Genomic DNA, 24450 nt, shown 5'->3' with positions numbered 1-24450 from the left:
ATTTCCCGCGCTCTGCCTCTCACGGGCTCCTTTTTGTAGCACGCTGGTATTTCAGGACTGCAGCCGTGGTCACGTGCTCGCAACCCTTTACTCACAGTCATTCCTGCCCTGGGTTTATTTTTGGAGACAGCACATTTTTGCTTCTCTTCAGGAGCTATGCAGGGTCCTGCCCCCTCCGCCCATCAGTGGCAGTCCCAGCAGGCTCTGGTTATTTCCCACACTCGAGATGTGACTTGGTTTTCCAGAGAGAACAGAGGGAGGCTGCCCGAGGGCTACTGTCACCAGGCCTTATTTCTGTCCTTTGCAGTGTTACATAATTCAAGACTCCTCTTTACAAAAAGTGTGTGTGTGTGTGTGTGTGTGTGTGTGTGTGTGTGTGTGTGTGTGTGTGTGTGTGTGTTGTCATCTGGCAATAAGTCAGCCAAAGTTGGAAATGACTTTTCCGACTGATGTCTTGGGGTCTTGCCTCTGGATCTCAGAAGCAGAGTCATTTTTAAAGAATAAGCTGGTACTTTTGAATTTGAGGGTCAGGCCTCTCTTCTGGCACTGCAGGTTGTTGGGGCTGTACTTTCTTAACTCCTCAACACAGGAATAGCATGGCTGTCTCTTCCAGAGTGCCTGTAGGAACAGAGAGCGCTAGCCTCCTAGGTGCTCCAGGCAAGTTCTGCAGTTGATGGGCTCCAAGGAAACAGTGTGATGATCATCTTAGCCTGCCTGAAGACTGAGTGTCTCCTTCCAAAGAGGAACCACAGCCAACTTTTCCCATTAAATGAGTGGGTCATTATGTAGCAAACTCAGGCATGTACAAGCTTAGAAAAAATAAATCACACATTCATGTCTCTTCTGGTCCTACCCAGACCTCATAGCTGGGATGGAGAGGGGTCTATGGCCCCAGTGGGAGAGGCATGATTGTAGCTGGAGTTCAGCATTTAGCTCATTAGGGCCTTCAGGACTGCAGGACCCCTGCCTCTGAGTTGTGACCTCCAAAAGGCACACAGGTTCCAGAAGGAGCAGTAGTCGTGGCTTAGTCTCAGGGCATCCTGTGTTTCAGCTTGTCCCAGGAAGAGGGTCTTGGGACTCTTAGAGATGGAGCCTAGATGTCACCAGGGTTTGGGTGAACAGTCCATGCAGACCTTCTAAAACTGCATTATCTGAAGCCAATCACCTACTTCCATGTCAAGTAGACTATCTGCCCTTAATTTAAGAAGTGGCAGTACTAGCAGGGCACACCTGATGGCCCTTTGCTTGCCATGTCAATGCTTGGGGTGTGTCTCCAAGATCTACCCAGCATCCCTGAGTATGACAATGATGGAGCAGCAGCATTTACTCTTGGAGTATGTGCTATCCCTGGTATCACTATCATGTATCACTATACCTGCTGTCACATACACACCCCTGGGTTGTCCATCTGCCTGCCTGCCTGCCTGCCTGCCTTTTTCAGTACTGAGGATCAGATTCAACGAGGCAACTGCTCTTCTAGTGGGCTGCATCTGAAGCCCTTCCCATGTGTTTCCAATTCGGGGCAAGGCTGCTTTCTCCACAATGCTTCCCTGACTTGGCCTTCCTCTGTGTGTCCTGGGTTGGCACCATTCTCTGTGGCCTCCGACTGTGTACCGAGGACTTGGAGCGTGCATGTTGGAGCAGTCTTTAAGATGCCCCAAGGCGAAGCGGCTCCATGAACCACCAGGGTGACAAGAAAGGGCAGCACTGATTGGAGTTGCCCTGTGCCTGAGGGAGACTCGTCTCAGCCTCGCCTCACTGGAGCGCTGCACCTTCCTGAAGTCATGTCTGCCTCTGCCACAACTGTGGCCTCCTGATGTCTGTCCACATAGACTTCACACAGACCTGACATTTACCCCGCCTGTGTCGGCCTCATAGAACTAGGAGCATCTAAAGACAAGGACGGTGCAGTTTTCTGTCTCTGCACCAGGGTAGTGCCCAGGGAATAAAGCTGAACTCTGTAGAAGAGCCTTGTCATTTGGAATAGTGGTTAATGAAGTCTGTCTCATCCAACCAGGATGCTTATGTGGCCTTGCAGGACTTACAGGCCTGGAGACCATTTCCAGCTCTTGGTCACAGTAGTAAACCCAGAGCGTAACCATTCCCCACCAGGAGATGAACATCTACTTCTGAGTGTGCAGGTTCTGGTTTCACAGAGTGCTGAGTGCCGCCTGTCTCTCTTCACCTCCTGTGGTTCCAACTGGTCACCTCCACTGGGATTAGAGCAACCCCAGAAGTATAGCTCCGGGTGTGCCTGTGAAGATGCCCTCTGGACAGGCTAGCACCTGGGTAAGGAGGACGCAGGCTACACAGCTGTGCTCATCTTCCTGCAGGATGACTGGATGCAATGTGACAGCTGCCTCAGTCCCGTCCACCCACTGCGTCTTCTCTGACACAGTGGCCTCACCCTTCTTCAGGCTCCTACCATCCTCCTCAGTGCCTCCTGAGCCTTGCCCAGACCCTAGAGGGCAGGACTCCTGCTGCCTACCTGTCTACTGGAGGATTCCTCTGCATGCCCCTTTGCCCAGCTGCTCCAGCGTTTGAGGAAGATGAGGAGCAGCCTCCACAGTGGTAGATTACGTCAGCTCTGGGAGGCTTCTGCCATTTGTGAAGAAACCCTTTTATTTTAGAGTTACATATCAAGCAGCTAGGCATGGAGGAATGATTGCTGTGTGGCAGGCTTTTTGTTTCTCGTTCAAGGGTGCCGTGTTGTGACTGGGAAAATGAGAAGAACGGTGGCCGTCACCCATAGGAGCAGAGGGTCTTCACTCACCCACGGTGGGCCTGGTTAGAGGTGAAGCATGTCACCTTAGTTGCAGTGACCGAGGAGATCCAGCCTGCCTAAAAGGCGTCTGCCTTTAATTTCCCCTTCAATGATTGTGTGTTTGGTTACGGTCTGGTCTTTCCTGTGTTGACATTAGTAATAGTGGTGACAGTGATTGTAGGAGAGTCATGACATGCCTGGCACTGTTTTGCGTAATTAATCATCCTGAAAACAGTTCAGTCCCTCTCCGTTTTTAGGGATTACTCAAAGGCTACATTTCAAAGAAGTTTCTATCACTTCTGCTCTTTTACCACACTGCCCAATATTCCACCACCCTTTCTCAGGCCACTCTCTGTCCCTGCTGTCATTGTAACCCACATCCAGCGTAGAGAAGAGACAGTGCAGAGGAGTCAGCTTCCTCCCTGGCCTGGCCACAGAGCGACACTCCCTGTCCTTTAACTTCACAGGTTTTGCTTGAGTTCATTCTCTCTTTCTCAGTACCTGGAGCGGAGAAATGGTTGGAGACCACACACCCAGGTGTCAGCTGCACCAGCCTCAGGGATGAAATTAGACTAGGGCTAGGTTCAACTACAGCAGCGGTTCTCAACCTTTCTAATGCTGCAGCCCCTTAATACAATTCTTTATGTTGTGGTGACCCCTAACGATAAACTAACTTTTGTTATTTGTTACTGCTGTGAATCCTAATGTAAATATCTGATATGCAGGATATCTGATATGCGACCCCCGTTAAAGGATCATGAGACTCCCAAAGGGTTTACGACCCATAGGTTGAGAACCACTGAATTAATGGCTTCATCAAAAAGTTGTTCATTCTTCCCACTGGGCATGAAAGAAAAGATCAAGCTGCCTGTTTTTCTCAGAACACTGCATAGCCCCCTCTACCCTTTTCTGGTAAACAGAGGAACACAGAGAGAATTCTGTACCAGGGATAAAAACAGCCACACAGTACAGTAGCAACAGAAGGAACATTGGCAGGAAGAAGCCAGAGGTGAGGACAGCAGCTAACTGCCACGCACGTCCCTGCCCGAGGGCACGGCTCCCGCTCAGCCCCAGCGTTACTGGATATTCTAGTTTGTCAAGGCAGCTGGAAACTGACTTTTGATGTGGAAACCTTCCAATTCTTAGATGGTATCATAAATTGAAAACAAAGGAAATTGTGTGGCCAAACAAAACATGGCGACCAATTAATGACCACACTGCATTATCACAGGATACGTAGGCCCATCTTCCAGTAGAGAGATGTACAGTGTTTTTCCCAGGGGCACAGGGAGAGGGGTGTAGGCAGATTGGTTTATTCTATATTTTAATCCCCCTACCCCCTGACTTTTTTGAGACAGGGTTTCTCTGTGGCTTTGGAGGCTGTCCTGGAACTAGCTCTCATAGACCAGGCTAGTCTCGAACTCACAGAGATCTGCCTATCCCTGCTTCCCAAGTGCTGGGATTAAAGACGTGCACCACCACCGCCTGGCCTATATTTTATTTTTTAAAGATGTATTTATTATGTATACAGTATTCTGTCTGAGTGTATGCCTGCAGGTCAGAAGGTGGCACCAGATCTCTTTACAGATGGCTGTGAGCCACCATGTGGTTGCTGGGACTTGAACTCAGGACCTCTGGAAGAGCAGTCAGTGCTCTTAACCTCTGAGCCATCTCTCCAGCCCTTATATTTTAATTTTAAGAGATTTGTGTGTGTTCACGTATGAGCTTGTGTGGATGTGAACCTGTGTTCACATGAAGGCCAGAAGAGGGCACCACCTGTCCATACTCCCCACCTATTTCTTTGAAGCAGGGTCGTCTCTGAGCCTGAAGTTTGAGTTTCCTTGGCTGGACTGGAAGCCAGCATCAGTTAGCCTCACATTGCCACTGTCTGCGGAGATGGGGTTGGAAGTGTGCACGAGGTATCCGATTGTTTTGTGGGTCCTGGGATTGGAATTCTGGTCCTTCTGATTAGAACAGCAAGCACTCTTAGGCACCAGGCCATTTTTCCAAGCCCCTTTCTTTTGAGACAGTGTCTCTCTGTGTCGCCCAGGCTGGTCTTGAATTCATGACTCAGCCTCCCAAATGCTGATATTACAAAAATGCACCACCTTGCCATCAGTTTAAAACATCTCAAGGGGGTCAGTTCAGTTCAAAATTGTGTCCCCTCATCATACTGCCTTATGCACGGCAAGAGAAAAGACAAGGTCCTTTGATTCTGCAGGTCACTTTGGTGTTTCGTAGTCTGGGGTCCTTCTGCCTCTAGTTGGTTGTTAGAGATGTCCTGCTCTGTGCTGTCACCCCCCTGCCTCTGCGGCTCAATCCAGCTGATTCTTTGCATTGTCCCGCTGTGTAATCCAGGCTGCCCTCAAACTTGGAATCCTCCTGCTTCAGCCTCCTGAGTGCTAGGATTGGGGCATGCATCATTATACCTGGCTCTAATTAGTTCTGCCTGGGTCCAGTACACTGGGATTTACTCAGCCTTGTCTAACAGAAAATGGGGCATGGGATATATGACTGCTTCTTCCAGCCCGCAGATGGGCTCGTTGGATGGACAGAGAGGCAAGGGTGTAACCCCTTAGTGCATCGTTGCCCCCCCCCTCTTCCCGGGACAGATGGTAGATGTCTTCCACTTGTGTATTTAAGATTCCCTTTAAGTGGGACAGACATGCAGGCCCCTCCTCTGGCTCTGGGTTAGACAGACATGCAGACCCCTCCTCTGGCTCTGGGTTGGACAGACATGCAGGCCCCTCCTCTGGCTCTATTGCCGGACTCTAATGTAGAAAGCTGAGCCCTTTTTTTTTAACCCCCACTAAATTGTCCCTTTACATTTTCCAAGTGCTCAGTGAGGTGCAGGCATTTTATTCCAGGGCTTGGATCCTTGTCAATCTTTCCAGCAGGCCCTGGCTCATATCACGTAAAGATCCTGTATGTAAATGGAACACTTCTTTGCCAGTCTGGGCACTGCTATAATGCTTGGAAAGGAAAACCTATCTCCATGCTTAAAACAACACCACCAACAGCAGGCTGGGCGTGGTGGTGCACACCTTTAATCCCAGCACTCAGGCAGATCTCTGTGATTTCTAGGACAACCAGGGAATCACAGAGAAACCCTGCCTTGAAAAAAAACCCAACAAAACATCAAAAACATAAAGGTGCGCAGGCATACTGAAAGTGTATTTCCTTCAAATGGTCCTATCAGGCTTCAGAAAGGAGGTCACAATGACATGACATTCTGGTCCAGGGGCCAGCAAACCACATGCTCCCCCTTACCGTTGGCCCACTGCCTGCTTTTAGAGTTTCTGTTTTGTTTCTGAAGGTCAGCTATACCTGCCTGCCTGAGTATCTAAACTGTCTATTTCTCCACAAGGCCAGAGTTCAGTAGTTACACCAGAGACAGTGTGGCCCATAAAGAGAAATGCTTAACCTCCTAGCCCTTTGTAGAAGTTTACCGTCGCCCATTGTAGTCCATTTATCAGAACCCCTCTCCAGACTGAGAGCCACAGTTACAATTTTGTGAAGTTCTTGGAAAAAGGAAACTGAGATTTCAAAAAACATTCCTGGAAGAATGCTGGGTAATTCAAAATAGGACACACTCCGGGCTGTTTGACCCGGCTCAGGTGCTGCCGAGGCTTGCTATTGGGTGGTATTTTTAGTTAGGGCGTGCTGGGTAAGAATCTTTACAATAGAGTTTCTGATTGTGTCCATTCTAGGGGAGTGTGTTTGCTTCCTGGCCTAATAGCTTGAGGAAAGTAGAACCTGCCAGTGTCGTGTTTATGTCTGCTAAACAAACCTTACTCTTAAATCTTCATTTTATTACTTTTATTCTCATAAAAGTAATATAAATAGACCATTAAAAGTCAGAGAATTCGTGACAGCACAGGGATGGAAAATTTAAATCGCCCTTGATTAGGAGTTCCTAGCATGTACGTAGAGCTAATGAACTAAGAAGTTTGCATTCAGTCTTTGCAAAGCAGATCCTTATTCCTACTGTTTTGAAATAGGTTTTCTAATTAATGTGTATGAACTTGGAGGTTATTTTTAGAATATAGTTTTGCATTACCTGCGTACTATTTTGTATCTATTCTTTCATTTTATTTAGTTCCTTTTTGCTGTCCATTTTGGTTACTGCCAAGTGTTGGTTACACAGAAATGACATGTGTTCTTCGTGTCTATGTCTTTAGGACAAGTTTCTGGGTTTAGAATTGCTGCCTTGTGACTGGGGAGATGGCTCTGTGGTTAAGAGCACCAGCTTCTCTCCTAGAAGACCTGGGTTCCATCCCCCTAGCGCCCACATGGTGGCTCTCAACCGTCTGTTAACTCCAGTTCTAGGAGGATCTGATGCCCTCTTCTGGTCATGATAGGTATTGCATACATGTGGTGCACAGACATACATGTAGTCAGAATCCCCACACATAAAGTAAAAATAAAGAAATCTTTAAAGAAAAAAATAATAAAGAACTGCTGCTTTAACAGGCACAAGCCAGCTGGAGAAATGGCTCAGTAGGTGAAGCGTCAGAGTCTCAGAACTCACATAAGAAGCTGGGCGTGGTAGTGTGGTCCTGAAACTACAGGGAGGAAAAGACAGCTCATTGCTCAGCCAATCTAGCCTGCTCAGTGAGATCCGGGTTCAGTGAGAGACCCTGTCTGAAGAAGTCAAGGTGGAGAACAATTGAGGGAAGACACCCAGTGCCGCTCCTGGGCCTGTGTACACACGGCACACCCGCCACCCCCCACATACATGCATACACACACACACACACACACACAGGCACAAGCACGCACGCACGCTCACACACATGCACGTGCATTCACGCATGCACGCACGGGCATTCACGCATGCACGCACACAACACATGCACATGCACACGCTCACACACACTCACACACGGAATGCAGCTCATCGGTAGAGTTTGTACTTACTTAGTATGAATGAGGCCCTGGGTTTACTCTCCTGGCCTGGAAAAAAAAAGGTCTTGAATATGTGAAGTCTTTGGTTCACACCTGCCATCTGTCCACCAGGAACAGTGTGCCGATTCCCACACCCACCAGGAGGGACCACAGTACGGTTTTCACAGTAAATTAGAATTTATTTTCCTATTTGTATCGGGGAAGTGCTTCAGTGAGCTACCTTGGTTTAGGTGACCTGAACCCGGTGCTCTGTAGTGCTGGGAGGCACAAGCTGAGTGACTGTCATTCTGGCTTCTCTCACACAGACTCCCCCACCAAAGCCACCTCGGCGGCAGGGAGGCTGGGCAGAGGACTCTGTGAAGGTGTCAAAGTGAGTACACAACTCCCTGGGGGCATGCTAGGGTGGGGGGTGTGGCATACCTGTGTCGTCATTTTCGTAAGCTTTCTGAGGTAAGTCACACACCGTTTAAGTGTACAATATAATTGTTCTTAGGATAGGCACAGTTCTGCACTGTCACCCAGTCAATTTTAGGACATTTTTCTCCCGTTCCACCTCACAAGCCCTGTATCTCCTAACAGCCCCTTTCCACACCACCGACGTCCCACCATGGACAGCAGTCAGTTTCTGTGTCACTTGCTTCTGCTGAGGTCCATGTCAGTGGGCCCCTGATTTATTCCATCCTTCGTGACTCCTCTTGCTGGCCGGCCATTTTCAAAGTCCAGCCCTGCTCTGTCCTTCCTGTCTCCAGCATGCTGGAATGGCCTGCCAGTTACCGTGGATGAACTCTGCCACCTGTCTGCATTGGACACATCATTCATGTGTGAGGAATAGGACAGGTGTCCCATCACCGCCTAGTTGGCATCTCACGTTTATCATAAACCGGTGCCGGGAGCTGGTTGCAGCATTGGTTCACAACAAGTCAACATTGTCTTATCATCCTCTCTTCTTCTTTGGAGCTCCTAGAAGGAACAACCAGTGTCAGACCCGGGCATCCCTTTTAGGTTGTGGGGGCTGTGGATGCTCGGTCCATCCTCACCCAGCGGATAAAGTTGGGTGTTCATGGTCCTTGAGCCTCTGGGTGGACACAGCAGTGCTTCTGACTGGGTGGACACAGCAGTGCTTCTGCCTGGGCAGTGCAGGGGTTAAAGCAAAGACCGGTGCTGTTCTGATAGCCACCCCCACCCCTACTCTCCACTCCCCACCCCAGCCCTTCCACGCCCGTGTCAGACGCCTTGTGGTTCCATGTTGAGAAATGGCAGAGCGCGGTGATCAAGAGGCACAGACTCTGGGACCAGAGTGCCTGGTTCAAATCCTGCTGTGCTTGATGTTACACCACGGAGACCTTGAGCAGGGAAGTAGGGTTAAAACAGCTCCTTCTTCAGTGGACTGCTGTGAGGATCAGCGGGTTCACAGAAGAGAAAGACGAATTTAGGAGGCACTGGGTAGATGCTGGATGCTGCTGCTATGGTGATAATTGGGTTTCTTGTCCTCATCCTTTCGGATGGCTTTGACCATTTTCTCTACCAGTGTTCTGGCAGATAGTGATGCTTATGCCTTTCCTCAAAGGGTCTTTTGGGAGTACATCTAGCTCTAGAAAACTAAGGGTTGTTTTGAATATTGGTGTCCTTAGGTGTCTTAACATGGGCATGTCAGGCTTCCAAAGGGAGCTTTATGGGATTTTCTTGGTTGGGTTTTGTGTGTTCCTTTGTTTGTTTGAGGCAGGATCTCACTCTGTAACGCTGGATAGCCTGGGACTTGCTGTATAAGTAGCCCAGGCTTGGCCTTGAACTCCCAGAAATCCACCTGCCTCTGCCTCCCTAGTGCTGTGGTTAAAGTCATGCATGGCCATGTTGGACTTGTTTGTTTTATTTTTGAGACAGATTGCCCTGTGGCCCAGGCTGGCTTCTAGGTCAATATGTAGCTAAGAATGACCTTGATCTTGTCTGATCCTCCCGCCTCCACCTCCAGAGTGCTGGGATAACAGGTGTGCACCACCACGCCTGGCTTGCACGGTGGCAGGACTCAAACCCAGGGCTTCATTCACTGCTAGATGAAAGTATTCCACCCACTGAGCTGCGTCCCCAGTGTGACGAGCGTGTTAAGTCTAGACAGAGATGGAACTCTTGAGCCATCTGGGACAGCATCCATGTCTCGTCTCTGGGAACGTTTCCAAAAGACTTATGTTGAGTCAAGGAGAACAGTCCACCACTTCTTCCTACCACTCTCGAAAGAGCCCGGTTTGCACACTGATGGTCACGTGACGGTTGGTCGTCTGCGATCTTGCCCATAGGAATCAACTTAAAGCCGTGGACGTCTGATCCAGACACACCTGGGTGTGGATTCTGGTTGTAGCACATACTTCAGTGGCAGTGTACACTTGGGGATGTTACTTAGCCCTGTAAGATGGCAGCGGTATTCAGGGCACAGAGTTGCTCTGAGGCTGCAACACACAACACAGGAAAAGCGCACAGTCAGTGGAGTGCCCAGCCGGGCACTGCAGTTCATGTTAGCGTGTGCAAGGCCCCAGTTTGATCCCCTGTGCCGTAAGAAACTAAAGTATTCTAACAGCGGTGCTTGCAAATGTGTTGGTGCAGCTCTCTCCTAGTCCTGGGATTATAAAATAGGAGGCTGTCACTTGGCCAGTGCTGGCTGCCACCTGCACTGGGAGCCTCTGGTTTTCACCGGTTCTGCGGTGGGCAGTTTCCCGACTGAACAGTTCCGCTACAGTTGGGTTTTGTGGCTTCTAGAAGTTTGATTCATTGTGTGAGCCAGCTAGCCTCGGCTAGTCTGACACCAAGGGTACTGTTGGACATTTTATTTAGTCCCATTTTACAGATGAAGTAAGTGGAGTGGGGGTGGCTCTAAGTTGACAGGGGAAGTACTCTGTCTGTTCAGAGTTCCCTGCTAACGGTGGGCTTACAAGTCTGTTTTGTGTTTAGCACCTTGTATTAAGTCTTCATTGTAGGCCAAACCTATATTCACTCCACCAGTGGGATGGCCACTCACCAAGGTTATTTAAGACATACAAAGATGCACACTGTCTTAAAGATGTGCAGTCTTAAAGAGTAGACATCACCCATAATCAGATTTTCTTTGAGCAGCTGTCTTCAAAACAACATGTTACAGAGGTTTCCTTGGCCTGGATATGTAGCTCGGTGGAAGGGAGTTTGCCTAGCATGCAAAAGGTTCTGGGTTCTGTCCCCAGCATTAGAGCAGAATCAAAAAACCAACAGCAGGACATGTTTCTTTCCAATCCTTTTCATCCCTTCCTCCCCCTCTCTTCTCCCGCCATCTCCCTCATCCTCCTGAACCATTCCAAAGTGAGTTGTAGATGTTATGACATTTATTCCTAAATGCTAAAGCCTGCATCCTCCAGCATAGTCACAGAAACATGATCACCAGGTCACTGCATAGTTACTTAATAGTATGAGATACGTAGTTTACATGTAAATGTCCTATTTGTCCTTCGATGTTTTTCTAGCTCTGGAAGCCCATCAGAATCCACACATTATACCAGCTAGTTCTGTCTCCTCCCCGCTTTCTCTCTCAGGAGATGGGGTCTTTATAACCTAAGCCTCAAACCCGTATCCATCCTCAGCCTCTCAAGTGCTGCAATGACAGGTATAGGCCCAGGTCCTTTCACTTTCTATAACTGCTCCCACTTCTATGTCCGAGGCGTCCGGGCCAGTTGCCTCACAGAAGGTCTCCAGTTTGTCATGACTAGATTCAAGATGAAGGTCTGGGGCAAGAACAGGTGATACCGTGTGCTTCCTGCCATGTCTCATGAGAAGGCACACGATTGAACATAGCCCCACGTCAGTGGTACCGAGGGTAACTGCTCGGCTTTGGTGGGGACAAAGCAAATAGGGACGACTTTGGTTGTCTCGGCTCTGCTCGGAGTCTGTTCTCCACAATTGTCCCCCTAGCAACTTTAGTGCTTCCTAGTGATTTTGCACAAACCAGAATCTGTTCGTGAGTACCACAGTGCAGGGTGTGTTTCCTGTCCTGGGAGAGCTAGATTCTAATCAAGGACATCAGGCATCTCTAGTCAAAAAGTCACGAATCCCCCAAGGAGGATGGGGTAAGAGAGGGGCAAGTGGCATGGGTGGTGCTAGCCATGTGGCATCAGAAGAAAGTGGCTCTAGGTCAGAGGCCCCTTCTAGAGGAAACAGGGTGAAGCCACTTGGATTCTGACAAAGACAGTGAGAGTGGGCTGGTTGCATCGGAGAACTGAACTGGAGAGTGGTGTGCTGACTTTAAAAGCTTCTGGGATAACAATAGCCTCGTGGCACTACACACGTCTGCCACAGTCTGGCTGCTATAAGGAATCACCAGATCCCCGGAGCTCAGACAATGTCCACTAGTCTTTCTGGGGGCAAGATGTCTAAGGTCGGATGACATAGTTCTTAGTGAGGAGCTCTTTTTGGGTAGGTCAGTTTCTTTCCCTCTCTCCCATCGTGAGAGCTCCATCCTTGTGACCTCAGCCCAGCCTAATCACCACCCGAAAACACCATCACCTTAGGGATTAGGGTTTCAGCATAAGAAACTGGGGATGGGGTGCAAACAGCTTGTAGCCGTGACAAAAGTCAGGAAGTCTCCATTCAGTGAAGTAGGACAGATGACAGTTTGAGACCGCTACATGTCTCCTGTGGCTCTGACAAATGAACTCACAGCGACACACATGAGCTCCAGGGATACCTTTGCTCAGTGAAGCACTCCTTAAGACAGAGCAGAGTATCTGTGGGCCTTGGACCTGAGAGGTACCATGTCCTAAAACCCAGGCTCACTCCAAGGTGGGTAGGATTGACTTGAAGAATGCCTTGCGACCTGAAATTCTTACCTGTCCCTTCTCCTGGCCTGAAAGTAGTAGCTGTGCCAAAGCCACCATCTTGGAGTCAGCTGCCTGAAGTTGTCCAAATGGGAACACTAACAGAGTTGGTGGGTCACCAGTGTGGCCGTGGTGAGCAGAGCTGAGTGCAGGGACCCAGACCTGGGAAGGAGAGGTCTTCTGACTAAGTTTTGCCTCAAAGTGTCTGTTTTTGGGTTTGTCCCTGCATTGATCTGCAAAGGAATGAGGCAAGTAATGGCCCCTTGGGGACTTTGAGGACTTTGCTCTCAATGTCAGCCGTCATTTTCAATCACCCTCTCCCTCCCAGCCATTAATTTTGGCCCAGGATCATGGGGACTTGTCCATCTATCACTCCTAATTGACACTAAATGATCTGTCAGTTTATTGATGAACGGCAGGAGTGGAATTGTCACAATATATTTTACTTTCCAACAACTCCTCCTGACAATTTTACCTTGTCCATCTCGCTCTGCTCACATAAATCTCCATTGGCCGCTCATTCCTCCTCACGGGCTGTTCTGGTGCCAGCCACTTCCACACCGTCTGCACGTGTCAAGGACATCAAGATGGCGGGAGAACTGCCGTGTGCTGGTCCCGAGGTTACCCCTTTCCCTCCTCCTCCTCCTCCTCTTCCTTCCGTTCTCGCTCGCTCTCTCTCTTTTAATGGCCTAGATGTTCCAAGAATACTAAAGGGCTTCTGTCCTCTCCCTCTATGTCATTGCCATGTTGGAATCTCTACCCTCTTGTTAGCAGCGAGTAGTTAATTCTTAATAGGTTACAGAAGTGTGAAAGGCGAAGCCTCGCCAGGCCTGTGGGCTCGGCGGTCTGCAGGCACAGCTGCAGGTACGGCTCTGTCCTCCTAACCCAGCCACGCTACAGCCTGCCCAGCCCCAGCTGCAGCCTGTTCCTTAGGACGGTGTCACAGGTGTAGGTTTGCTGGGGCTCCCCTCTGTGTGCTGGGTGCGGCTCTGGGGATGCAAGCAGGGCTGGTTGTGCCTGTGAGAAGTCTTGTTCGTCCACCCCAGCTCGCCACTCGGATGTTCCATCTAAAAGTTCCACGATGGGGAAGATGGGAAATTGCCGGGCTGGACATAGACGCAGATAAACAGTACATTTGACGGGGATGTGCGTGGGGACATGAGAATCCTGCAGCAGGAGAGCAGCCTGACAGTGCTGTTGAATCCCTCCCTCCTGCTGGAGATCATTTTTGTTAATTGATAAGGACTGTTTTCCTTTATTAACCACCATGCTATTTTATGCCTATCAAAATTAATAACAATTCCTTAATGTTATCTGATACCCAGATCATATTCGGTTATTTTCATTGTAGCAAAGATGTCTTGGTAGAGTTGGACTGTGAAAAAGGACAAATCAAGGTCCATACTTTGTTTAGTTCTTAAATCTTTAGCTTCTCATTTATGCTTCACTCCCCCCCCCTTCCCATGCCTTTTGCTTTTTTTGTTGTGTCGAGAGCAGAAGGTAAGAATCTTAGCCTGTGAAGTGTCCAATCTTCTGGATTTGGACTGTTTCTTTCGGAGTTGTGATGTTTAAATTGTTTCTTTATCTCCCCATGGTCCCATTCCAAGGGAGAGTTATGGCTAGGTCTAGCTGGTGATTCAAGCTGTGTGCACTGTTGTGGTTGGAGTACTTCATTTCAAGGACCCTGTGTGAGGAGGCCAGGAGTGAGGGGTCCTGGGTCTGGGGAGGCTGAATGTGCGAAGGCCCAGCAGTGAGGGTGTCTGGGGAGGAACCGAATAGGGAGGCAGGAGTGGAGGGGACAGGTGTGGGTGGACGGCAGGTGGGAGGAGGCCCGGGAATGAGGGGATGGGGGGCAGGAGGGAGGCGGGAGTGGAGGGATCGGGGCGGGGGGCGGGTCTGAGGAGGCCCAGGTCTGGGCAGTGCAGGTATGGGAAGGTACAGCTGTAAGGAGGGCACTGGTGTCCACTCACTTCACTTTAAGCAATCCGTGGTCAATGGGGTGAGTCACGAGTGGCCTTTCAGCCCACCAGCCCATCAAGCTGGCAATAGGGTGCAGCACCCATTGGTGAGCATTGCTTAAGGAAATGATTCCAAGAATGTTATCATATGGCGATTTTTAAAATTTTTTACTCCTCACTGAAATTCTTCTGTAAAGAACTTCTCACTGATGATTTCATTGCCCTCAATACAATCCGTCCTTACTATCCTGTCATTAATCTTTATTTTGTAAAATTTTAAACCTATGGAAAGGTTGTAGGAATGTCCATTGACCAGCCACACCCTTCACCGGAAGGACTGCTGTGAATGTGTGTACCTGTGGATGTGTGGTGCCTTCCTCGTTCTCCAGGTTGGTCTTGTCCTTACTATTCCACTGAGCTCCCTGGGGCTGCCACTGCCTTTTCCTTTGCATTGCTAACAATGTGAGCATAGTTTGAGAGATTGTTGTCCATTTTCTGTGTTTCTGGGTCTGTAATGCTCACACATGCAGATGCACAGTATAGAGTTATCTGTCCTTGATTTCTGGATGTTCCTTACAGAGCTCCAATAATTGAGGGACATTGTGCCTCTGAGTCTAGAGGAGGAAAGGACCTTAACTTCTGACATTCAGATTTTCTTCAGTGAACACAATTTTGCTTGTTTGGATTTCAAGAAAAACAAAATAAACTTAGAAGCCTTGAGAACTAACTTCCTACATGTTAGCTTTACCTAAAAACTCAGAACTGGTACAGCACAGGGGAGTCCTGGGTACCATGAGGGAGAAGTTACTTGATTCTCAGCAGGTCAGTCACCTGTAAGATGACAAGGGCCCAAGATTGAGTGAGATCAGGTGAGCAGGTGCCTGAGAAGGGAAGACCTAGTTCACATACACACACACACACACACACACACACACACACACACACACACACACACACACACACACGCTCACACACATGCACACAAACACACGCACAGGCACACACACGCACGCACATACACACGTGTACACACCAGGGCACCAGGCCTGTCTGTATAGCCTTCAGAGATGCTCATGTGAACTTCATGTTTGAACATCTGTCTTAAGAGTCATGTGTGAGGCAGAGGCAGGTGGATTTCTGTGAGTTCAAGGCCAGCCTGGTCTACAAAGTGAGTTCCAGGACAGCCTCCAAAGCCACAGAGAAACCCTGTCTCGAAAAACCAAAAAAAAAAAAAAAATCGTGTGTGTGTGTGTGTGTGTGTGTGTGTGTGTGTTTCCTGAAGTCAACTTCTGAGATACTCCAAGTTTAGAAAAGATAGCTTTAGATCCAACACTGTCATATGTTGTAGCATGCACCTCACATGTATTGTTCCATGTAAGACTCTCTGTTGTGTGTCACTATTCGTGGGGAGACACAAACAGGCAGCTACTCACCCAAGCTAGAGAACCAATGACAGCAATGACAGACCAAAGTAAGGAAACCACCCAAATCTAGCTCGGTGAACCAGTGAGTTGTACTGGGATTTCTTACAGGTGACGGGGGGGATTAGCATGCTGCATAACCTTCAGGCAGGCCAACAGGTTAGAGAATGTCTCTTTCAGCCAGCTTGCCTGGTCTGAGCCTCTTCTGGGTGGCTCAGCTAGCTGTCCTGATAGTTCTGCTGGTGCGAGTGTCTGCTAGTCATCTGTTCAAAAAAATGTAGTATAGTAGAACAGTCAGTCCTTCCATCCTGGATTGTATGTGTGTGTGTGTGTCTGTGCGCGCGCGTGTGCAATCATGCTGATTGCACGCACAAATGCGGTTAATATATTTCCCCTTCCCACTGTACTCAGTAGGCAGCAGTACTCATCTATGCTATCCTGTTCAGATCTCTAAGCATTGTTTCTAACCAATCTTTCCAAATCTCAATGGAAGGTAGAAAGGCAGGAGATGCAGTATTTTCCCAGGCCAAAAAAGCAGTTACCATGCGACTCCTGGAAAGTTTCATAGAGGCTTTAAGATGCACACAGGGGCCCTGTCCAGTGTCGCAAAGCTGGTTCGCCGATGCAGTGCCTGGCTGTGAAGTGATTGCACCGCTGCCAAGTGCTTCCCAGCTCATAGTGTCATTTAGCTGTGCACAGTGGGGCTGTTTGCTGCTAAGTGCTCTCCTCGCATCTCCCTGGAGCAGCTGATGCCCCAATGTCAGAGGAAAGCTGCCTGAGCTGAACGCGTTGCCTACCCATGTGCACAGGAAGAGGACCGCTGGGCCCCACAGCTGCAGATTTCTAAACCCCTCAGTCCACAAGTCCTTGTCCCAGTGGCTGTGTGCTAGCCTGGTGGACCCAGGGTTGGTGGCAGCCCTCAGCTCCTCTGCCACCATAAGCTTTTCTCAGCCAAGTTAGCCTTGGCTTCTTTGTAATTGAAGTCCAGCTATGCGTCTAGAATGAGTCCTTAATGCCCTTTGAAGACATTGACCTTTAGCCTTTGCAGGGTCTAGTTTTGCAGAAGTGATGCTCTCTGGCCACTGCTACTGGTCACTTCTTGGAGCTGGGTCTAGGATTGCAGAGCTGGACACGCGTCCCTGAGGATCAGGAGCGGAATGAACAGCCCTTAGTAATAGCCCCTGAATAACCACAGGCAGAAAGCCCAGTCTCTGATGGAACACTCCTTGTTTCTCTGGACTGTCCACAGTGCAGAGGTCATCTCTCTTAGGAAGTTCAAGCCTGTCTCTTTAGATCTGTCCAGTTCTGCAGTTGCCAGAAGAGCTGCTTGAGGTCATGTGAGTCCCTCCACTGCTGGAGAACTCACTGACAAGAGCTTCAGGCTCCAAAATACTTTCCCTGTCGGGCAGTAGTACCACACACGTTTAATCCCAGCACTCAGGAGGCAGAGGCAGGCAGATTTCTGGGAGTTCGAGGCCAGCCTGGTCTAGAGTGAGTTCCAAGACAGGCTCCCAAGCTACAGAGAAACCCTGTCTTGAAAAACAAACAAAACAAAAAGCCCTTTCCCTAAATGCAAACAAGGCAAAAACAAATTAAATTTACCCATACCTACCATCTCCTCCAGTCCTGGCCATCTCTCCAGCAGTGACTTCCCAGGCCCGGTGTCCTCGAGTCCTTTAGGACTTGTGACAGTTTGGAGGTGACTTCTGATTTTCTGGTGGTGTGAAAGCAGGATGTGTGAGGAGAAACTTCACTCTGACTCTTGAGTTTGGATCTGTTTCCCAGGCTACAATAGAGTGCAGTTCCTCTGGAGATGCTGGGCACCAGCTGGGAGGGAGGGCGTGCACTTCTGAGTGGGCCACGAGATTGCAATGGCAGTGTCTGAGATTCTGCGGTGCTAGGCTGTGTGCCTCTGTCAGGTTGGGGCATTCTCGGCATTTTAACACATTTAGTGAGAAGTTGAGGACTGTCTTACAGAATGTGTGTGTACTTGCTTGCACACACACACACACACACACACACACAGATACCACATATAAATATTTTGAGCATACTGTATTCTGTACCTTGTCTTTTTATTATATTTCTCTGTCCCTCCCTCTCTCCCTCCCTCTCCTTCTCTCCTTCCCTCTCCCTCTCTCTCTCCCTCTCCCTCTCCCCCCCATATATGTAGGGTTCTGCCTGCATATATGCCAACAGGCCAGAAGAGGGCACCAAATCCCATTATAGATGGTTGTGAGGCATCATGTGGTTGCTGGGAATTGAACTCAGGACCCCTGGAAGAGCAGGGGTCTTAACCTCTGAGCCATCTCTCGATCCCTTGTTATATTTCTCTTAGATTTTCTTGTGCTTGCATTTACCTTTTCTTTTCTTTTCTTTTTTTTTTTTTGAGTTTGTCTTTGAACTCCCCACATAAGAGCATGACCTGGAACATCTGGTCCTTCTGTCGCTACGTCTTGAATGAATTCTGGGATTGCAGACATGTGCCACCATGCCCAGTTATATGGTGCGGGCGAAGAAACCCAGGGCTTCATGCATGCTAGGCAAGCATTCTACCAGTGAGCCTTATCACCACCATTCCTTAGTTTTCTCTAACTGTTCTGTATTTGGCTGGATTCCTCTGTTGGTGGACATTTTGGATGTTTCTTCCCCCCCCCCCCCCCATTATCAATCCTCTGATGATGGTGGTGATTGTATTTACTGTTATTAATATTAATGTATTTTTAAGATTAGCTCCATTCTCTAGGAGACTTGCAACTTCCTTCCCAGAGACAGGTTCTGATCTGGGGGAATATTCTCCACGGCTTGCCTTCTGTTATATGGAATGAAAACACATGTGGGCCCGTGGCACAGGCATGCACACTCGTCATTCGTGGCTTTTGTTCTGGGTGCCGTGTTAGGCCCAGTCATCATCCTTTGCCGTCAGAACAGCCCCATGCGGCACCTCAGTCATTAGCCCTGCTGGCAGGTGAGGCAGCCAGCGTCAGACAGGTTACATAGCTTGCCCAGAGACACACAGCTCACGTTCTCCAGGCTTCGCCATCTTTAGGTGTTGCACCTTGACACCTGGTATGGTGTCCTTGCCTGTGGCAGAGCGTGGCAGGCGTCCCCAGGACTCCGTCAATAGGGATCCTCCATGTGCACTGTGTGTGTGTGATGGGAACAGCCAGGCCAGCAGGTGTAGGCAGAGCGCTCCGACCTCTGTGGGCCCTGCTGTCTTAAGAGCTGTGCTTCAGCCGGCTCCCGGCCCTGTGGAGGAAGGTGAGGAGGAAGGGTGCAGCGGCACTGAGGCGGGAGCCAAGGCCCTACTAGACCTGCCATTTACAAGCTTAATTAGGCCAGTCATTAAGTCCAATTAAGCACTGGAAGCTACTGTCCCTTCCAACCCTGCAGTGCCCTCCAAGAGCTGGATCTATTCCCAAGCAGCCAGTTTGGGAGTAGGGAGTTAGACCCTGGGGCACTAGCGGCCCCTGCCCCTGCTTGTGGGGGTTGTGACTCCCATGTTAAGCCCAGGGTGCTATAACCCAGCATCAGGTGCTGAGAATGCGAGCTATCATGGCTAAGCATCTGTTTCCTGAGCTTGCTGACTGAGCACACCCGCCTTCTCTGTTAGTGTCGCCTTTTCCTGTGTCTGCAGTGGGAGCCAGGCATTTCCTATGCTCTCTCTTCCCCTCTTCACATCATGTGATCTTGGTCACACATGTGCACCCGCTGGCCCAACATTCCCGGGGGGAGTTTGATCTAGAACTAAATGGTCATGGAGCCAGAGAGACAGCTCAGTTGGTATGAGGGCTTAGGTTTGGATCCCCAACACCCATGTAAAAAGTAGAGTATCATGGCACATGCCTGTAATTCCAGTGCCTTGGAGGTGAAGACCAGACCCTTCCAGGGGCTTGCTGGCTAGTCAGTATGGCCTAATTGGTGAACTCCAAGTTCAGTGAGAAACCCCCATCTCAAAAAAAAAAAGAGGCAGAGAGGGGTGGGGAGGAGGGAAGGGAAGGGGGAGCTGGGATTGACATGTGAAGCAAGCTTGTTTCTAATTTAAATAAAAAATTATTTTAAAAAAAGAGGCAGAGAAGCAATTGAGGAAGATGACCAATGCCAGCCTTTGGCCTCCACACACACATGTATATGTACGTGTGTCCAAACACAGGGTACACCTGCGCAGAAGCGCGCGTGTGCACACACATAGGAGTGTGCTTATGAACACACCACACAATAGTGGATGACCGCAGCATCTCCCTTCTCACCTGTGCGATGCGTGAACTGGGAAATGAACCCCACGTGTGCACACCTTGGAGGTGGGAAGTTTGCAGAGACTGAGCCTTGAGCCTTCCTCTCAGCGATGAGGACTTTTTAAGGAGGGGCAGTGAATGGGCTGTAGATCCCTAGTTGGGCCTCGTGGAGGTATAGAGGTGTGGCATGGCTCTCCCTGCAGCTCAGCACCCTTGGCTCTGCCTCTTCAGCTTAGATCAAGTCTCAGGCTGGAGCTGGAGCTCAGGGGTAGAGCACTTGCTGAGCATGTGTGAAGTCCTGGGTTCAATCCCAACCCACCCTGGCTCTAACACATGCAATCTCAAAGGCCTTCTGTGCCTCTGTGCATCTAACACATTTCCTGCTCAGAACAGGTCCTTTTGGTCCAACAAGTACTGCTTTGAAGTATAACAGTTGATGAAAGTGAGGTAGAATCAGGCCTTCTGGGCACAGGCCAGGTGTGGAGGCCTGGGCATGCCATGTGTGTTTAGAATGAGCTCCCCGTGGGGTCTATAACCCAGAATATTCCAGAGGAGAAAAAGAGCCTGTAGCTGCAGGCATGAATTGATCTTTCAAGGAATAGGAACCAAATGGAGTGTTGACTGCTGTATGACCAGTGGTACAAGGGACATTCTATGTCACAACTCTTCTAAAGGTCTTTTGTTTGGCTGTTTTTGTTTTTGTTTTCTTTCCTCCCAGGACAGCATTTCTCTGTGTAGCCCTGGCTGTCCTGGAACTCTCTCTGTAGACAAGGCTGGCCTTGAACTCACAGAGATCCACCTGACTAGATGATGTTGTCTAGTGGCATCATGGCTGGCTTAGTTTAAACACACTCTGTGATGTTCACACAATGATGGTATTGTCTAATGGTGCATTGGTTAGCATGTAACCCCCTCATTAGGTGATGTGTGGGTGCAATACACCCAGTACTTTGCCTGAATTACGGTACCTGATTCCTGAAATGCTCCTGTGGGGTAGAAGGTGGTATTTCAACATTTAAGGAGCTGCCCCAAGAGCACACAGCTAGAGAATGGTGAAAAAACTGATTTGAACCTCTGTCTTAGTCTATTTCAGCTGCTGTAACAAGATACAATAGACCAGGTAACAGGAATGTTTTTCCCACGTACTGGATCCAGAGAGTAAGAGGCAGGAGTGGAATCTGCTGAGAGGTGCTGTCTGCTTCCAAGATGGCACCCCGAGGCTGTGTCCTGGAACGGAAGAGCAGAAGGACCTAGTGAGCTCCCTCCAGCCTTTTCCTAACGTGCTCACCCCTCTGCACCCATGGTCTGAGCCCCCAGAAAGCTGCACCCGGGGTTAAGTTGCAGCACCAGTTTTGAAGACTCTCATTCAAGCCCTCTGATTTGCCCACACTCAGAGTCTCTGATTTCTAGCGAGGCCCATAGCTCAGGACTGCACTCATGTTGAATCTGCCTGGGTTTGGAGGGTTAGGGGGCTGAGCAAATCTGTGCAGATACCCTTCTTCCAGCCACCTGGCAGGAAGGGAAACAGGAGTGACATCCAGCAGGAAGAAACAGTGAGACAGTTGAAAGCAAGTGGATGGGTTAGGAGACTCTCAGGAGAAAGCCAGACTTCTCCATGGAGGTGACAGTGTTGTCCCTAAAAATGACTGGAAGAGGAAAGCCGGCTTCCTTCCTACCCTCCCTCTGTAGCCCCCCCCCCATTAAAGTTGTCTCCCCTCCCCTTATCCCTCGTCCTGCCCCACCATATTGATTGGGCTCCCCAGACAGGCATCATACTTTCTTGGTTGACATTTTCAAGCAGGGGTAAGCCAGCTGTGGAGAAGGGGCTGCTGGGGGGCCATCAGAATAGAGGCTGTTCCCATCAAAAACAGATCCAGGGAGGTGTTGGTCAGGAGAGGCAGGGCTGGTGACCTTCTCTAATTTAGGAGAGCCCCGAGCACCGTGGAGTCTGGCTTCCTCAGTTCGGAGTTGGAGAACACGAGGCCTGGGGAGGTTAAGTGGCTCGGAATTTCAGGATCTTACAGTTAGAAAAGCCCTTACATGTCACCTTGCCCTGCCGCCCAAGGTCATGCAGCTAATTAGTGTAATGGAATGTGCCCCGAATTCTACAGCCATGCCCATCCCCAGACCTCGAGAGCTGCTCACATTCATCTCAAGCCCATGAAAAGGCCACTCACCGTACTGTTTGTGCGCGAGCTAGGTGCTTGGAATAAAAGCGTCTTTACTGCCGTCCTCTGGGACCCTCACGGAAATGAGATGTTGATCATATGAAGCCATCTTACAAACACAAAAACTTGCAAGGAAAAAAGTTGTGTCCCCTGAGCCAGCCAGGCTGCGCTAAAGGGAGACTGGCTGTCTTGCAGCCTGAGCAGGTGGGAGCCGGGAGGGACTGATGAGTGACGCCTGCCATTGGTTGCCATTCTCCTGACAGAAATGCTCCTCTCGTTCTCCCTTTGATGGGTTCGTGCTCTCAGAAGCAAAGTGCATCTGTGGACATCACACCTGCCCCTCCCTTTGCTCTTTGGTCTCTACCAGGAATAACCAAGAGCAGTTTCATTGTGAGCTGCAGTAGCTTGGGGGTGTGTGCACAGGAGACTGTGGGCTGGTCTTACTCTGAGGCCATCCTGTCACCAATCTTTCCTGGTTCCCCGGTGGTTGTTAAGTAAGAAGCCACGTTTGGAACTGCCAGGGTGTCCTTGGCTCCTGTGTATCTTCGATGTACCTGGGGGTGCTCTGAGATCTCTAAGAAGCCACCATACACAGCCCTGATGACCCCTCTTGTCTCAAATGTGGCAGCCACGGGGCACATAGGGGTCGTGAGACCTTCTCTATTCACATCTCATTACTCAGGCCAGATGGAGCCTTTATGGGCTTCAGCCAGTGAATATAGGATGTAAAGAAGAGTTAGTAACTAGAAGGAAATCTTTCCAGGCCCCCATGGTGGAACAGACCTCAAATTCCAGCACTTGGGAAGCAAAGTCAGGAGGAAACCAAGTGTAAAACCAACCAGAGCTATATAGGGAGATTCACCCCAGAACAAAACAAAACAAAAACAAAAGAGAATTGAAATCAAGGTTTCTAGAAACACTGGGCAATTGGCCTCTGACTTAGGGTTCCCTGATTTCTGCTTGTTTCTGTTTCTGCATCCTGGTCCTCTCATGGTCCACATGGCTGTGTTTCTCCAAGACTGGACTCACACCTAACGCTGTTCATCTTTTCCAGTAGCTTTGTCTCTGACCATCCAAAGAGTGGATCTCACTGTGCCCCAAGTATTTCTTTAACACCTCTCCAGCCCTGCTCATGTCGGTTCCCAACAAAGGATCCACTGGAGGCTCAGACTTAGCAAACTGTAGTAACTAGGTACACTAAAATAAAACGTATTTTCTTTAAAACTATGTTTTCATCTTATGGTCTCCTCCAATGGTGATGCCATCTTTCCATTGAGGATGTAGTTTCCTTTCAAACAAATTGGTTAAAGGGAAAGTAAGGAGTCTTTATAAAGGAAATGTGGAGTAGCTATACAAAATACACAGCTGTAGCAGAAATCCCGGCGGTGGCATTTGACATGGGGAACGCTTGGGAAACTGCCCCATCTTGGTCCTCAGCTGCTGCTTCTCCCCATCCTCCCTCCTGCAGGAGCAACGGTGGCCTCTTCCACTTATGCCTTTGCTGCCGAAGAACTGCAGAGTGCCAGGCCAGCTGTGTGTTATCTGCAGAAGCCAGCTTCTCTGTTGTCTTGGTAACTCGAAGGGGGACCCAGGGCCCAATGAAAACTGTTTGCCATCTCAGCACAGTTGGTGTGGATAGCTGTCCCCTCTTGAGCAAACCTGTTTGCTGACCCTGCCACCTCTGATCTCCTCCTTGTTGTTAGCCACTACCTCGCCGCCACCAACTGTCACCACGCCTGCCTCGTGTGGCCCTGTCATTGGCTCCGTCCTTTGTCCAGTCTGCCTTTTCCGACTGGAAAGCTATCCTGTGGCTTCCCTGCCTCTCACTGGGCGGGTCTTCCAGGAAGCCTGACTGTGGAGGCCAGTTTCCTTTAGAGGTCCTCCTCGGCGTTTTGCCTCTCTGTCCTCCCTGCTCTGTGAAGTGTGGAGTGTAATAGAGCCCATGGCACAAACCTGGAGGTCTGAGCCAGCAAGCTTTGGGGCCTTCCCTGGGTCCTTGTAGTCTCCATGTCACACTTAGCAATGTTAATGTTATTTCTATCCTGTTCTTCTCCTAACAATGAGAAGTTCTCCAGTTTCCAGCTCCGACTTGTTCTAGTAGACAATTGCAGTCCCATGAAGGTTCCCTGATAACGTAATACTCATTGGAGGTGGCTAAGGTGCAGCT

The 24450-nt window shown here is 49.5% G+C and overlaps 1 protein-coding gene across 2 annotated transcripts in view; it reads left to right on the top strand.

The window, feature by feature from the left end:
- The window catches only part of Ift43 (intraflagellar transport 43), a 75700-nt gene that overhangs the window by 20774 nt on the left and 30476 nt on the right, over positions 1-24450 (top strand). For both annotated transcript variants that reach the window (XM_040742711.1, XM_040742713.1), the window contains exon 3: positions 7978-8042. In XM_040742711.1, the coding sequence (XP_040598645.1) occupies positions 7978-8042 (65 nt within the window). The remainder of the gene's footprint in view (positions 1-7977; positions 8043-24450) is intronic.

Source organism: Mesocricetus auratus, unplaced genomic scaffold (assembly GCF_017639785.1).
Source record: "Mesocricetus auratus isolate SY011 unplaced genomic scaffold, BCM_Maur_2.0 Super-Scaffold_15014, whole genome shotgun sequence".
Lineage (NCBI taxonomy): Eukaryota > Metazoa > Chordata > Mammalia > Rodentia > Cricetidae > Mesocricetus > Mesocricetus auratus.
The sequence above is the reverse complement of the archived record's forward strand: the minus strand, read 5'-3'. Positions and strand labels throughout refer to the sequence as shown.